This window comes from Nycticebus coucang, chromosome 6 (genome assembly GCF_027406575.1).
Source record: "Nycticebus coucang isolate mNycCou1 chromosome 6, mNycCou1.pri, whole genome shotgun sequence".
Lineage (NCBI taxonomy): Eukaryota > Metazoa > Chordata > Mammalia > Primates > Lorisidae > Nycticebus > Nycticebus coucang.
The window spans coordinates 43,888,875-43,901,377 of record NC_069785.1 but is presented as its reverse complement, the minus strand read 5'-3'; the positions used below and the strand labels follow the sequence as shown (position 1 = coordinate 43,901,377).

Here is a 12,503-nt window from a genome sequence, read left to right as displayed (position 1 = left end):
TGCCTCAGCCTCCCAAGTAGCTGGGACTACAGGCGCCTGCCACAATGCCCAGCTACTTTGCAGTTGTCATTGTTGTTTAGCAGGCCCAGACCAAGGCTCAAACCCGCCAGCCTCAGTGTATGTGGCAGGCGCCCTACTCACTGAGCTATGGGCACCAAGCCCCAACCTTTTTTTCTTTTCTGCCATTCACTTGGGCCACACATTAAATACACAAGCACTAACAAAAACTTATGAGCAGGGCGGTGCCTGTGGCTCAACGGGGTAGGGCGCCTGTCCCATATGCCAGAGGTGGCAGGTTCAAGCCCAGCCCTGGCCAAAAACCACAAAAAAAAAAAAAAAAACAAACTTATGAGCAAAAGAAAAGGTCCATGCATAATTTTTGTGATATCTAATGCTCAGCTAAGTAAAAAAGTCCTCAAATAATCTGCATGGGCCCATGGACACCCCTGATAGCAACTCCATACTGCTCACGCACACTCTACTTGTTTTTTTGAGACAGAGTCTCATTCTGTCGCCCTCGGTAGAGTGCCGTGGCATCACAGATCACAGTAACCTACGGCTCTTGGGCTTAGGTGATTCTCTTGCCTCCCAAGTAGCTGGTACTACAGGTGCTTGCCACAATACCCAGCTATTTTTTTGTTGCAGTTTGGCCAGGGCCAGGTTCAAACCCACCACCCTCAGTATATGGGGCCGGCAGCCTACTCACTGAGCCACAGATGCCACCCAACACTCTACTTTTTTTCAAAGCTTAGGCTCTACTGGACTGTCTCCAGGTCTAACCTAAGGTGGCCAAATGATTTTTAGATATGAAAAAGGATACAATTAACAATTAGGTTGGGACAACAGGCACAACCTGGGATTTTCCTGAGCAAACTAGGACATATAGCCTATCTATACCCCATCTTCCTGAGGCAAGTCTCCAGCTCTTAACCAGAAATGACCAAAAGGTGCCTGGTTCACGAAGCTGGCCTGTCCTCACCTACTCTGTCAACTACTGTGTCCAGGATTTCTTGAATGCCTCACTCTGTCAATGGAAGAGCCTTATCATTAGTGCTCTGCAATTCAGCTATATAAAGGCCTTAGCACTACTGACATGTTCCATCTTCTGGTCAGTAGCTGCCCAACACTCACCAAGTGGTAGAGCCTTACAGCCTGGCGCACACTGCTGCGGAGCTCTGCCACAAGTTGTTCACACTGCTCTAGGTTCACTGTCAGTTCTGAAAGGGATAGATACGGCTCAGTGTGACCCAGCTAGCTGGCCTTTCAGGTCTTCCCACCCATGGGCACTCAAAGCAGGCAAAGCCTAGCCCTCAGCACTGGACTCTTAACTTGCCCCTTATCCCTTCCTCTTGTCTCCTTCCCTTCCACCCCCCTCCCTAACACCACACCAGACAAGGTCCAAAGGAGAGGGCCAGTCCCAGGGTCCAAAAGGTACTGAATGGGTTGTGGTCACAGGAAATCATGAAGGTTGGCAGGAGTGTCTCACCATCAGAGGTGTGACTTATGGACGGAGACAGGAGCAGACAGGACGAAAAACGCCAGAGGCTGGATACACAGAAATGGGATGGAGCCAGAGAGTGGCCAACAGAGACAACAGAGAAAAGATGGGGCAGGAAGTGAGAGCTAGAAAGCGGTGCACACCTGAGTTCTGGCTCAGGACTGCCCCTGGAGTGGTGCATTCCATAGGATTGGGAGTCTTCTCAGGGGATGGGGTCTGCAAGTTTTCAGGGCCTCGGAGGAGGCTGCTGATTGGCAGGTGCTGGGCACAGGGGCTGTTGGGCCCAGGATGAGCCTGGCACTCTGACCTAGGCATGGGAGTGGTACCCTCGCCCAAATATAGCTGTCTCTCAGATGTACTGTGAGTCTTTCTTAGGCCTACTGGGAAGCCAGGCTGCTCTGCTTCACCAAGGGGCCGGCCCTTCATTACGGGTGAGAATGTAGCCAGGGTAGGACGGTCAGGCAGTGGTTTGGGGATGTCCAGAATCAGGTGAGCCCGGCTAGGCAGGGCCAGCTTGCCAAGTGGTGAGACTCGGATGGGGGCAGGAACTTGAGGTTCAGTGGCTAGGCCTAGGTTCTCTCCAACAGAAATACTGCGGGATATCTTGGCCATGGAACTGGTGGTGGGGTTCTGGTAGGAGTGGGGCTGAGATGGACAGCCATCAGCCCGGGGCAGGGTGCCTAGACCATCCTGAGCCTCCATCTCCTGTGAAAGCAATGGACCTGGTAAAGGGGCCACATCTGCAGAGGAGACAAGATACATTTGCAGGTCATGATACATGTCACATTTGCAGGAAGGCATCCCAGGTACTAAAACTCAATCCCTAGGAGCTGCTATTCCCCTGCACATGCCCACTAAGGGACACCTAGTAGCAAGCATAGTGACATATCAAGGCTGCACCAGGCCCTCCTTTCTCCAGCATGCACACATGTTCCATACCCCTCACACCCAGGAACTCAAACCACCAGACTTCTCACCCTGTGGCTCCAGACTGTGCACAGACTGGGCTTTCTGGAGTCCAGCTAAGGGGCTGGCTGTGGCCACTTTCTTGGGAGTCCAGCTTCTGTCAGGGTTGAGACGGCGTCGGGGCAACAGCACAGGGGCTGCCTTCTGAGGGCTGGGGCTGCCAGAGGAGGGTTCTGCCTCTGGGGGTGCTCCCGGGGGACTGGCACCATTGCCTCTCAATTGCTCACCAGATGCCTGTGGCACCTGGACCAGTCTTGACATCAATGCTAGGCTTGAAGAGGATGGGGATGGTTCCCTACAGGGAGGAAATGTGGAAGAAGGCCCAGAGAAGGCTCAATCATCCTCCCTGCCAAAATGGTGAGAAGCTCCACCAGAGAGGAATTAGGAGAGAAGGACAGGCACAAAACCAGACAGTTGGGGCAAAGCCAGTTGTCCCCAAACCAGGAGCGCAAAACATCCTTGGGTAAGAAAAGACAGAATTTCAGGGAGGGCAGGGCTGCGTGCTGCCTCAGGTAGGAACACTGGGAGGTCAGGAGAGCCAGAGCTGCTGTGGGGAAAGGTCTCTGTACCTGAGTGGGGAAGTCTGTACTTGCAACAGGAATCGTGCAGAGATACTCTGAGACTCTGTCCTCTCTGGTACCCGGACCGGGCCCCCTGCCAAGGTCAGAAGTCATGAATTGAGGTAGAAATCAAGCCCTTGCCACAAATTCTGACTCCCTAAGAAGGAACCCCCCAGGCATTTCCTGCCCTTGGATCATTCCCCTCAGGTAGACAAAGAGGCAAACAGGGAAGATTGTGTTGACCAAATGCTGGCCCTCTGACCACACCTGGAGCAGCTGCATTGGCCAGAGTCTCAAAGTGCTGTTTTAGAAACTGCTCCTGATCTGGGGTATGGGGGCTGCCTTCCTGAAGCCCATAGGGGCCAGTGCCTCCCTCCTCTTCTTCCTCTTCTTCATCACCCTCAGCTGGCTCTTCAAGGTCTGAGGAGATGCCATCCACACTCAGGGGCTCTGTGCTCTCAGAGTCTGGATGTGAGGGCAGGGAAAGAGGCATCATGCTGCACTCATCTGTCCCCTGAGCTTCCACCCCCACCTCAGTGTACTGACCCCTCTCTTGGCTCTGTAACCTCACCTTCATTGGGGTGCTCAGGACTAGAAAGACAGCTGCTGCTGTAATCCACAGAACAGGCACTGTCAGGGCTGTGTTTTTCTGAGCCCCTGCTGCTGGCTGAGTACACTCTTCCCAGGGTTCCTCGGGCTGAAGCCTGTACCTGGAACTCACTGCCAAGAAGGCCAGCAGTGAAAGACAGTGAGCAGAGAGGTGAGCAACCACCCCACTGGACTCCTGCCTATGAGCAGGACTCAGGATGAGGCAGCAGTGAGGTGGCAGGTGAGCCCTGAGTAGCCTGGTGGCCAATCCTCCCAACTACAACACACTCAGGGGGAAGGAAAAACTGGGGGCTGTCTGGCCCTGTGAGTTGCTGGCTAGGGCAGGACCCTTGCCTGGTATCCATGGTGGGGCTGTCACTTGGCTCTGGGTAGACAATACCATCTTCAATGGGTGCAGGTTCCAGATCTTGGGCGAAGATCCCTTCCTCTTGTGACAACAATTGGATAATGTGGGGGCAGGAACAGGGTTGGGAAGTTTGAGGCCGAGAGGACTTTCCATCCTGGGAATAAACAATCGAGTATTGCTAGGGCTGCTGACATGAGAAGTAGGCCTTGGAGAAGAGGTGGAAGTAGGCAAAGATTTAGTGTGCACCAATTCTGGAGAAAGCTGAAGACGCCAGCTCTGAGGACAGATACTAAGAAGCCAGGCTGGGTCCAATTGATAACGTAAGCTTCTAGAACAGGGGCCCTCAAACTGCGGCCCAAGGGCCACATGAGGCAGTGTGATTGTATTTGTTCCCGTTTTGTTTTTATACTTCAAAATAAGATATGTGCAGTGTGCATAGGAATTTGTTCGTAGTTTTTTTTTTAAACTATAGTCCAGCCCTCCAACAGTCTAAGGGACAGTGAACTGGCCCCCTGTTTAAAAAGTTTGAGGACCCCTGTTGTAGAAGAACTACATAAGTATTCTGGGCTGCCAACCTCCAGCTACCACTTAATACCAAGAATCCTCCAAGGAACCCAGTCCAGGGCAAAGGCTACCCATCCATTCTACTCCAATCACCACAGCACGCAGCCTAGCACATCCCAACCTTACATGCTACAGGGGTAGAGTAAGCATAGCTGAATCAGTATTCAAGCCATTTTCAAATGTTGGCACAAGGCTGGCTAAGGCTCCTTGGAGCTCTGTAGAGAGCTGGAAGAAAGCTGGCTCACCTGGCTAGCATGTGAAGTCTCAGGGGCCTGCTGACCACGTTTCCCAGCACCAGATGGAGTCATGGCCAACAAGTCCTGGCTGGTCCCCCGTGGGCTTGGAGCCAGCGTCTCCAGCTGCCGCAGATCCAGCATGGAGCGAACACTTAGCTCCATGCCTGGCTGAACCCAGCGCCCCCTTCTTCTGGGTCCTGGGTTGGCAGCAGGAGCTGGGTCCAGGAACTCCACTGTCTCCTGTGCCTGATAAAGTGGGGAAGAGAGAGAGTAACAATAGCAATCATGTAATATTATCACCAAACATTCATATATCTCTTACTGTGTGCCAAGTACTTTACATGTATTAGTTCATTTCATCCCCACAACAACATTTTGTGGTAGATAATACTTTTACCCCTATTTTTATAGATGAAGAAACTAAAGCACACAGAGCTTGAGTAACTAGTCCAAGTCCCACAGAAGGTAAGTGGCTTGCAGATTAGTCTGGCTCTAGAGTTCATACTTTTACCAGTACTCTCCATTCTCTCCTAAAGGACCCTCCAGTCTTAGCCTTTACCTAGTGTCGTGGACACCTCAGAGCCTGGAGTCTCTCAAAGTCCCCTGTTCTGAGGACAGCCCCAACAGGGCCCCAAAGTCCCTTCATAGCACCAAGGACAAACCTAAAACTGGGGTTTGAGACCCTTTGACTGGTCAGAATATACCAGGGACACCACACACTATCACCGTGAAACTGTCACTGATGACAGAATGGGCTGATGCTTGAAAGCTCATCACATGACAGTGAGGGCTGGGATGCATTGATGCTTGCTCTGAAAGCCTTTCCCTTCTGGTCACCCTGAAATAGTCACTTAGTTATAAGTCTTCTTGTGGCCTTTTCCCTCTAACTGTCCTGTAAGTTCTGAGCTTACCTCCTAAAACTTATCTTTAGACTTCTGCTCTTTGGTCTGTTGATTATTCTTTTTTTTGAGACAGAGCCTCAAGCTGTCACCCTGGGTAGAGTGCCGTGGCATCACAACTCATAGCAACCTCCAACTCCTGGGCTCAAGCGATTCTCTTGCCTCTGCCTCCCAAGTAGCTGGGACTACAGGTGCCCGCCACAACGCCTAGCTATTTTTTGGTTGCAGCCGTCATTGTTGTTTGGCAGGCCTGGGCTGGATTCGAACCCGCCAGCTCAGGTGTATGTGGCTGGTGCCTTAGCTGCTTGAGCCACAGGCGCTGAGCCAGTCTGTTGATTATTCTGCAATTTAATACTAACCATTTGGATCAGTCCTTTCTCTATTCCCCACCTCAAGCGGTTTTTTGATGATATCTCCTCCCAAGCTCCAGGCAATTGATAAAGTACAGCACTTCCCGTAGTAATGACTAACCCTTGTGGACCTGTCCACCTCATCTGGTCCACAGGAAGGAAACACCTGGGCTTTCTTCTTCCCTAACCAGGGATCAGCCCAGCTGCTTGAACTCCCCCCACAAAGCCTTCCTTGAACACAAGAGGGGAACATGTGGGCAGACTCCATGCTCCAATCCTTCACCAGGCCCAGAGAGTCTTTCACCTCCCTTCCCTTCACCTCCTATAACGTTGGAAGAACACCATTTTAACAATGGCAACTCACCCGACTCATCTCCCAATGGGACAGGCTTCGGGGCAGGGCTGGACTAGGGACCAAGGCTAGATAGAAACAGGCAGTCAGAGGGAATGTCTCCTGACTACCCACCCATGAATCCCTGGGCCCACCTTAGCCCACACCCTGTATGGCTACAGTGATATCCCAGTTTCCTAGCTCATCTCATAGTTCCAGAAACATCATATCTAGCCATTACACCAACTGGTCCCAAACCCAACTACAACAGACCTGGTTCTTTCTTGGTATTCTTGGAAAGGACAGGCAGAGCTGGAAGTTCTTCTTCTTCAGTACCCTCATCTTCTCCCTCCTTGTCACTGTCTGATGAGAGAGCTGGTCCAGGAGAGAGCACTAACGGGGCCTGGTGCCTTAACCCAAGACAAAGAAGGTCATGGGGAGATCAGACTCAATGGGGGAAGAGACCACCATCTTGGTTCTGTGTAAGCAGCAAGGACTTGGGAGATACAGTGTTACTGAATGGCAAGTCCAGGGCACCGAGGAGGAACAGTGAGATCATTGCAAGCCATCTGGATACCCACTCATCACGTGCCCATGTTCTGTGCTTACTGGTTGGATCCAGATGGCTTTTGGGGAGAAGATGGTCCTTGTTGTTTGCCCCCTCTCTGACGCTGTCGGAGCTCAGCCAGACGCTGCCGCATGCTGATAGTCATCTCAGAGCTCAGGCGCCATACAAATATGCAGCTGGGGTAGAGTGACAAGAGTTAAGTTAGGGAGGGGTAGGGTAGGACTCCAGAGGTGGCAGCACCATCTGTTCTCCTTCTCCACAGCCTTACTTCCCAGAGATATCACCGAGATGAGGAAATGGGAAGGGTAGGATGTTTATGGCACAGAGGAAGAATGTGTTTCTTAAGGAAGCTGGCTTCTGCTCACCTGTCTCCTGACACAGAGATGAGATGTTTGCAGTCATTACTAAATTTCATGCCAGTGACAATCTCTGTGAAGAGCAAAGAATATGGTCTATGAACAACCCTGATTTCCCAATCAAGGTCCTGTCTCATCAGCAGTGGGGATAGGGATTAGCTGGATGGTAGGAGAAGGTAGTTCTACCATCCCACCCAGCCCACTCACCTGAAACTTCTATGAAACTAAGAGAAGAAAGAGTAAAGTTCGAGGAGTATTAGGGTTACACTCACCTGAGTGGCCAAACATGGTGGCCACACACTCGCCTGAAGAGAAGTCAAAAATAGAGAGGTTCTTGTCAGAACAGCTGGTGGCAATATAGATCCCTGAGGGATCTGTCTGCACCTGAGAAGGGGGACACGCAGCTAGAGGAATACGGGAAGCGCTAGCCCTTCTCCACCTAATACCGCTCTGTCCTCCAGCCCATGGCCCAGTGCCCACCTTACTGGGCCCTTACCTTAATAAGTGTGCCATCCTCACCCTGTGATCCTTTAAACAGCTTCTTCTGCTTCCCACTGCTGATGTTAAATATCCTATAAAGAAACACACTCTCATTCACACAAGAAGGCGGTGAGGATGAAGCACATCTGGGTGATAGAAATGCCAGCATTCGGGCAACGCCTGTGGCTCAGTCAGTGGGGCGCCGGCCCCATATGCCGAGGGTGGCGGGTTCAAACCCAGCCCCGGCCAAACCGCAACAACAACAAAAAAATAGCCGGGCGTTGTGGTGGGCGCCTGTAGTCCCAGCTGCTCGGGAGGCTGAGGCAAGAGAATCGCGTAAGCCCAAGAGTTAGAGGTTGCTGTGAGCCGTGTGATGCCACGGCACTCTACCCAAGGGCGGTACAGTGAGACTCTGTCTCTACAAAAAAAAAAAAAGAAATGCCAGCATTCACTTCTAGCCTGGTCTCTCTGGGAGCTACTCTCCAACACCAGAGGCTACCACCTCTTGGGTAAGGTATAGTCTTCACTCTATAGGCTCAAGGGGGTAAAATGTCCTGGACAAAAAGGTAGATGTGGGAACTCAGCTGCGAAGAGCTGACCTCCGGGGCACTGAAGGAATGTGGGCAGTTTGAGAAGAGGATGCCCACCGAATATTTCGGTCCTGGCAGCCGATGGCCGTGTACTTCCAGCTGGGTTCCACATCCATGTCATAGAGGGTTGTCTTCCGTACCACGTGGTGTGTCCGTGTAAACTGTACACCATCACCAGACTGCAGGAGTGGAGCACATGGGCAGACCCACAACCAAACACCTGACCAGGCCCCAACTTTCAGGCAGGAGAATGGTAGAGACCCATCCCACACCCTACCCCTTTCAGGAAAGCCCAGAACCCTCACCTTCTGTGCAGTGCGGAAGTAGATGCTCTTGTCTGCTCCACAGCTGATCATGCGGACTTGCCCATCGCTGGCTACAGAGAAGGCAGGCCTAGCTATCCCCATCGTTCTCATCACATGAGGGAAACCTTTCCTCCACCTCCCTCCATATTTTCTTTTTTTGTTTTTTTTGAGACAGAGTCTTAAGCTCTTGCCCTGAGAAGAGTGCCATGGCATCACAGCTCACAGCAACCTCTAACTCTTAGGCTTAAGCGATTCTCTTGCCTCAGCCTCCCAAGTAGCTGGGACTATAGGCACCAGCCACAATGCCCAGCTATTTTTTTTGGTGTTGCAGTTGTCATTGTTGTTTTAGTAGGCCTGGGCTGGGTCTGAACCTGCCAGCCCCAATGTATGTGGCCAGCGTCCTACCCACTGAGTTACAGGCGCCGCTCTCCCTCCGTATTTTCCCCTATTGAGCTGCTCTACAAGGCTATGACAACCAATTAAATCAATGCTTCCCTCTAAATCCAAGTTTTTCTTCTTATCCTCAGCCCTACCTTATTGGCTCAGGGTTCCCTGGACCCTGAGAGTCTACATTCCACCTGTCTTCAGCTGGCAGGGCCAGACCTCCTAGCTGCTATCCAACACTCACACTACCCCCAATTGGCAGACCCTTCTAATGGAGGTGAGAGGCAGGTGGTAATGGGGGTTGGGGTGGTGGTAGGTGGCAGGATGTGTCTCTGGCTCCGTGCCCCCACCTGCAAACTTGACAGCAGTGATGGAAGATGAGTGCTCGTCCAGAGTCTGCTGTAGGCTATACTCCCGCCCAGCATCTAGCACGTGGATCAGCCGGTCCCGGCTTGCTGATGCTAGCAGCTTCAGACCTGGGGTTGGAAGAACTCCATCAGCCCAGAATGCCCTGAGCAGGTCTTTATCTGGATCTGACAGAGAGCCCTGAGGGAACTGAGCTCCATATCCCTAAGCCACAAAAGAACCTTGGAGCAAGGATGGAGCTGTCCTCTAAGTTTGCAAAGACACCAAAAGATCCAAAGCATAATCAGTCCCACATCTAAGAGCCCAGAGAGATACAAGTGGCACTGGCAGGATTGAAGACCCCTGCTCCTACCCCACAAGCTGGGCTAGATTCTGGGCATTCTCCTTACCTGTGTCTGGCTTAGAGTACTCCAGGCACAAAATCTCTGAGTCATGGGCCTCTACCTTCAGCATCTCATTAAGGGACTGCAATTCGTGAACCCTAAAAAAATGAAGAGAACCGGGAAAAGGTCATTGCCAGGCTACAGGCAGAGGGACTCACACCCTTCCAACCCTGCTTCCTCTTCTCCCCCAATCTTTTTTTTTAATTGAACTTTTAGGTTAAAAGAAAAGTTGCTAAAAGAATATGGAGTTCCCATATTTCTCTTACTCAGCTTTCTCTAATATTAACACCTTCCATAACAATAGTATCTTTACTGAAGCTAGGAAATTTACACTGGCACAATAACATTAAAGATTTGTTCAAATTTTAGGGCCAGGTATGGTGGCTCACTCCTGTAGTCCCAGCACTTGGGAGGCTGAGGCAGGTGGATTGCCTGAGCTCATAGGTTTGAGACCAGCCTGAGCAAGAGTGAGGCCTTGCCTCTAAAAATAGCCAGGATTATGGCAGACACCTGTAGTCCTAGCTACTTGAGAGGCTGAGGCAAGAGACACACTTGAGCCCAAGAATTTGAGGTTGCTGTGAACTGTGATGTTATGGCACTGAGGGCGACAAAGTGAGATTCTGTCTCAAAAAAAAAAAAAGATTTGTTCAAATTTCATCAGTTTTGGCTCGGTGCCTGTAGCTCAGTCGGCAGGGTATCAGCCACATACACCAGAGCTGACATGTTCGAATCTGGCCCAGGTCTGCCAACAATGACAACTACAACCAAAAAAAAAATAGCCAGGCATTGTGGCAGGCGCCTATTGTCCCAGCTACTTGGGAGGCTGAGGCAAGAAAATAGCTTAAGCCCAAGAGTTGGTGGTTGCTGTGAGCTGTGACGCCATAGCACTCTACCAAAGGCAACATAGTAAGACTCCATCTCTAAAGAAAAAAAAAATTTTCATTAGTTTCTCTCCTATGTCCTTTTCTTAACCAGGATCCTATCCAGGGTCCAAATTACACTTAATTGTTATTTCTTCTTAGACTCCTGCAGTCCATAACAATTAGTCTTTTCTTACCATTCATTTTTTTTTTTTTTTGCAGTTTTTGGGCGGGGCCAGGTTTGAACCCACCACCTCCAGTATATGGGGCCAAAGCCCTACTCCTCTGAGCCACAGGCACCACCCCCATGACCTTGACTCTTTTAAAAAGTATTGATCAGGTACTCTGTCTTATGTACCTCAATTTGAGTTTGACGTTTTATCATGATGAGATTGGACTTACATATTTTTGGCAAGAATACTACAGAAACAGGGCTGGGTGTAATGGCTCATGCCTGTAATCCTAGCACTCTTGGAGGCTAAGGTGGGTGGATTGCTTGAGCTCAGGAGTTCAAGGCTAGCCTGAGCAAAAGCACAACCCCCTTCTCTACTAAAAACAGAAAAATTAGCCAGGCATAAGGCATACGCCAGTAGTCCCTGCTAATCTGGGAGTCTGAGGCAAAAGGATTGCTCAAATCCAAGAGTTAGAGGTTGCTGCGAGTTATGATGCCACAGCACTCTACCTAGGGCAACAGTGAAACTCTGTTTCCAACCCCCCACCCAAAATACCACAGAAGCAATGTTATGTCCTTCTCAGTATATTATACCATGGGCTTCATGATGTTGAAATGAAGATGTTAACCTTAATCTCTTGGCTAAAATGATTTCTGTTGCATTTCTTCATTGTAAAGTTAGAATCTTTCCAATATAAATAAATCTCTTTAACCTGGCTTATTGTACCCTCAATGAATCCCCAACAATAAAAAAATAAATAAATAAATAAAATAAAAATAAATAAATCTCTTATTCTCCAACCTTTTTGAGCCCAACCTTTGTAAAGACCTTGGGCTAAATACCCAGCCTACACCACAGGAAGCAGTCAATACCCACACCAGGCCTGGCATTACCTAAGCGTGCCCATACGGTCCCCCGAAGCTAGGTGCTGTCCATTGGGGCTGATACACACAGAGCGAATGCCCACACGAGGATCCACCAGGGACCCATCAACCTTGTCGCCTCCAGGCAGCTCAGTGTCGAGCAGGGCCTGAGTGTTCCCATCCACATAGATGATCTTAATGAGGTCCTAGTGGAACAGGTCAGAGTGGGCAGGTGAGGCAGGCCTGACTTAGTATACCTGCAAGGGGAGAGAAAGCTGGACAAGATAAACCCTTGGCTCATAGAGCCCAGACAAGTAAGGATGGGAAGATCAAGGTCTGGGCACCTGGTTCATTGAGAACAAGGTGCAAAAGCTGTGGAGATGGGGGTACTAAGGGTGAAGTGGTGGCCTTCAGGCCTCAGGGCTCACATTGCTGAGGATGTTTCGGTGCAGGGTGGAGCCATGTACACCAGAGCTTTCAGTGTTCCATAGGCGGATGGTGTTGTCTGAGGAACAGGTAATAAAGGAATTGGGGGGTAGGCAGGCCTGGTTACTGTCCTTCACCTCGGGGTAAACCTGAAAGGGCAGAAGGAACAGAGTTAGACTTCCCTTTAGAGAGCAATCCTTTGCCTGGCCAAGGAGATAGAAGGGAACGGAACGAAAGAAAGTATGCTGGCCAAGACGTAGCCCAGAGCCTGTTGCATAGTAAGCAGCCAGAACTATTAGACACTCCTCATAAGGGCTAAGGGAAAGCACATCAACCAAGCAGCTATTATGTATGAGGCACTCTTTCATGTCTCCCACTTACATTATTTCA

The 12,503-nt window shown here is 50.5% G+C and overlaps 1 protein-coding gene across 3 annotated transcripts in view; it reads right to left on the bottom strand.

Annotated features, from left to right (window-relative positions):
- MAPKBP1 (mitogen-activated protein kinase binding protein 1) overlaps positions 1–12,503 on the bottom strand; it is an 81,522-nt gene that overhangs the window by 2,626 nt on the left and 66,393 nt on the right. For 2 of the 3 annotated variants that reach the window (XM_053596135.1, XM_053596136.1), the window contains 20 exons: positions 12,116–12,262; positions 11,718–11,893; positions 9,798–9,889; positions 9,393–9,518; positions 8,659–8,729; positions 8,411–8,532; positions 7,780–7,855; positions 7,556–7,667; positions 7,293–7,356; positions 6,969–7,103; positions 6,633–6,769; positions 6,393–6,448; positions 4,789–5,025; positions 3,967–4,133; positions 3,596–3,744; positions 3,292–3,489; positions 3,034–3,118; positions 2,476–2,759; positions 1,642–2,238; positions 1,132–1,217 (listed from right to left, as the gene is read on the bottom strand). In XM_053596135.1, the coding sequence (XP_053452110.1) occupies positions 1,132–1,217; positions 1,642–2,238; positions 2,476–2,759; positions 3,034–3,118; positions 3,292–3,489; positions 3,596–3,744; positions 3,967–4,133; positions 4,789–5,025; positions 6,393–6,448; positions 6,633–6,769; positions 6,969–7,103; positions 7,293–7,356; positions 7,556–7,667; positions 7,780–7,855; positions 8,411–8,532; positions 8,659–8,729; positions 9,393–9,518; positions 9,798–9,889; positions 11,718–11,893; positions 12,116–12,262 (3,117 nt within the window). The remainder of the gene's footprint in view (positions 1–1,131; positions 1,218–1,641; positions 2,239–2,475; positions 2,760–3,033; positions 3,119–3,291; positions 3,490–3,595; positions 3,745–3,966; positions 4,134–4,788; positions 5,026–6,392; positions 6,449–6,632; positions 6,770–6,968; positions 7,104–7,292; positions 7,357–7,555; positions 7,668–7,779; positions 7,856–8,410; positions 8,533–8,658; positions 8,730–9,392; positions 9,519–9,797; positions 9,890–11,717; positions 11,894–12,115; positions 12,263–12,503) is intronic. The other variant, XM_053596137.1, reaches the window with a different exon arrangement.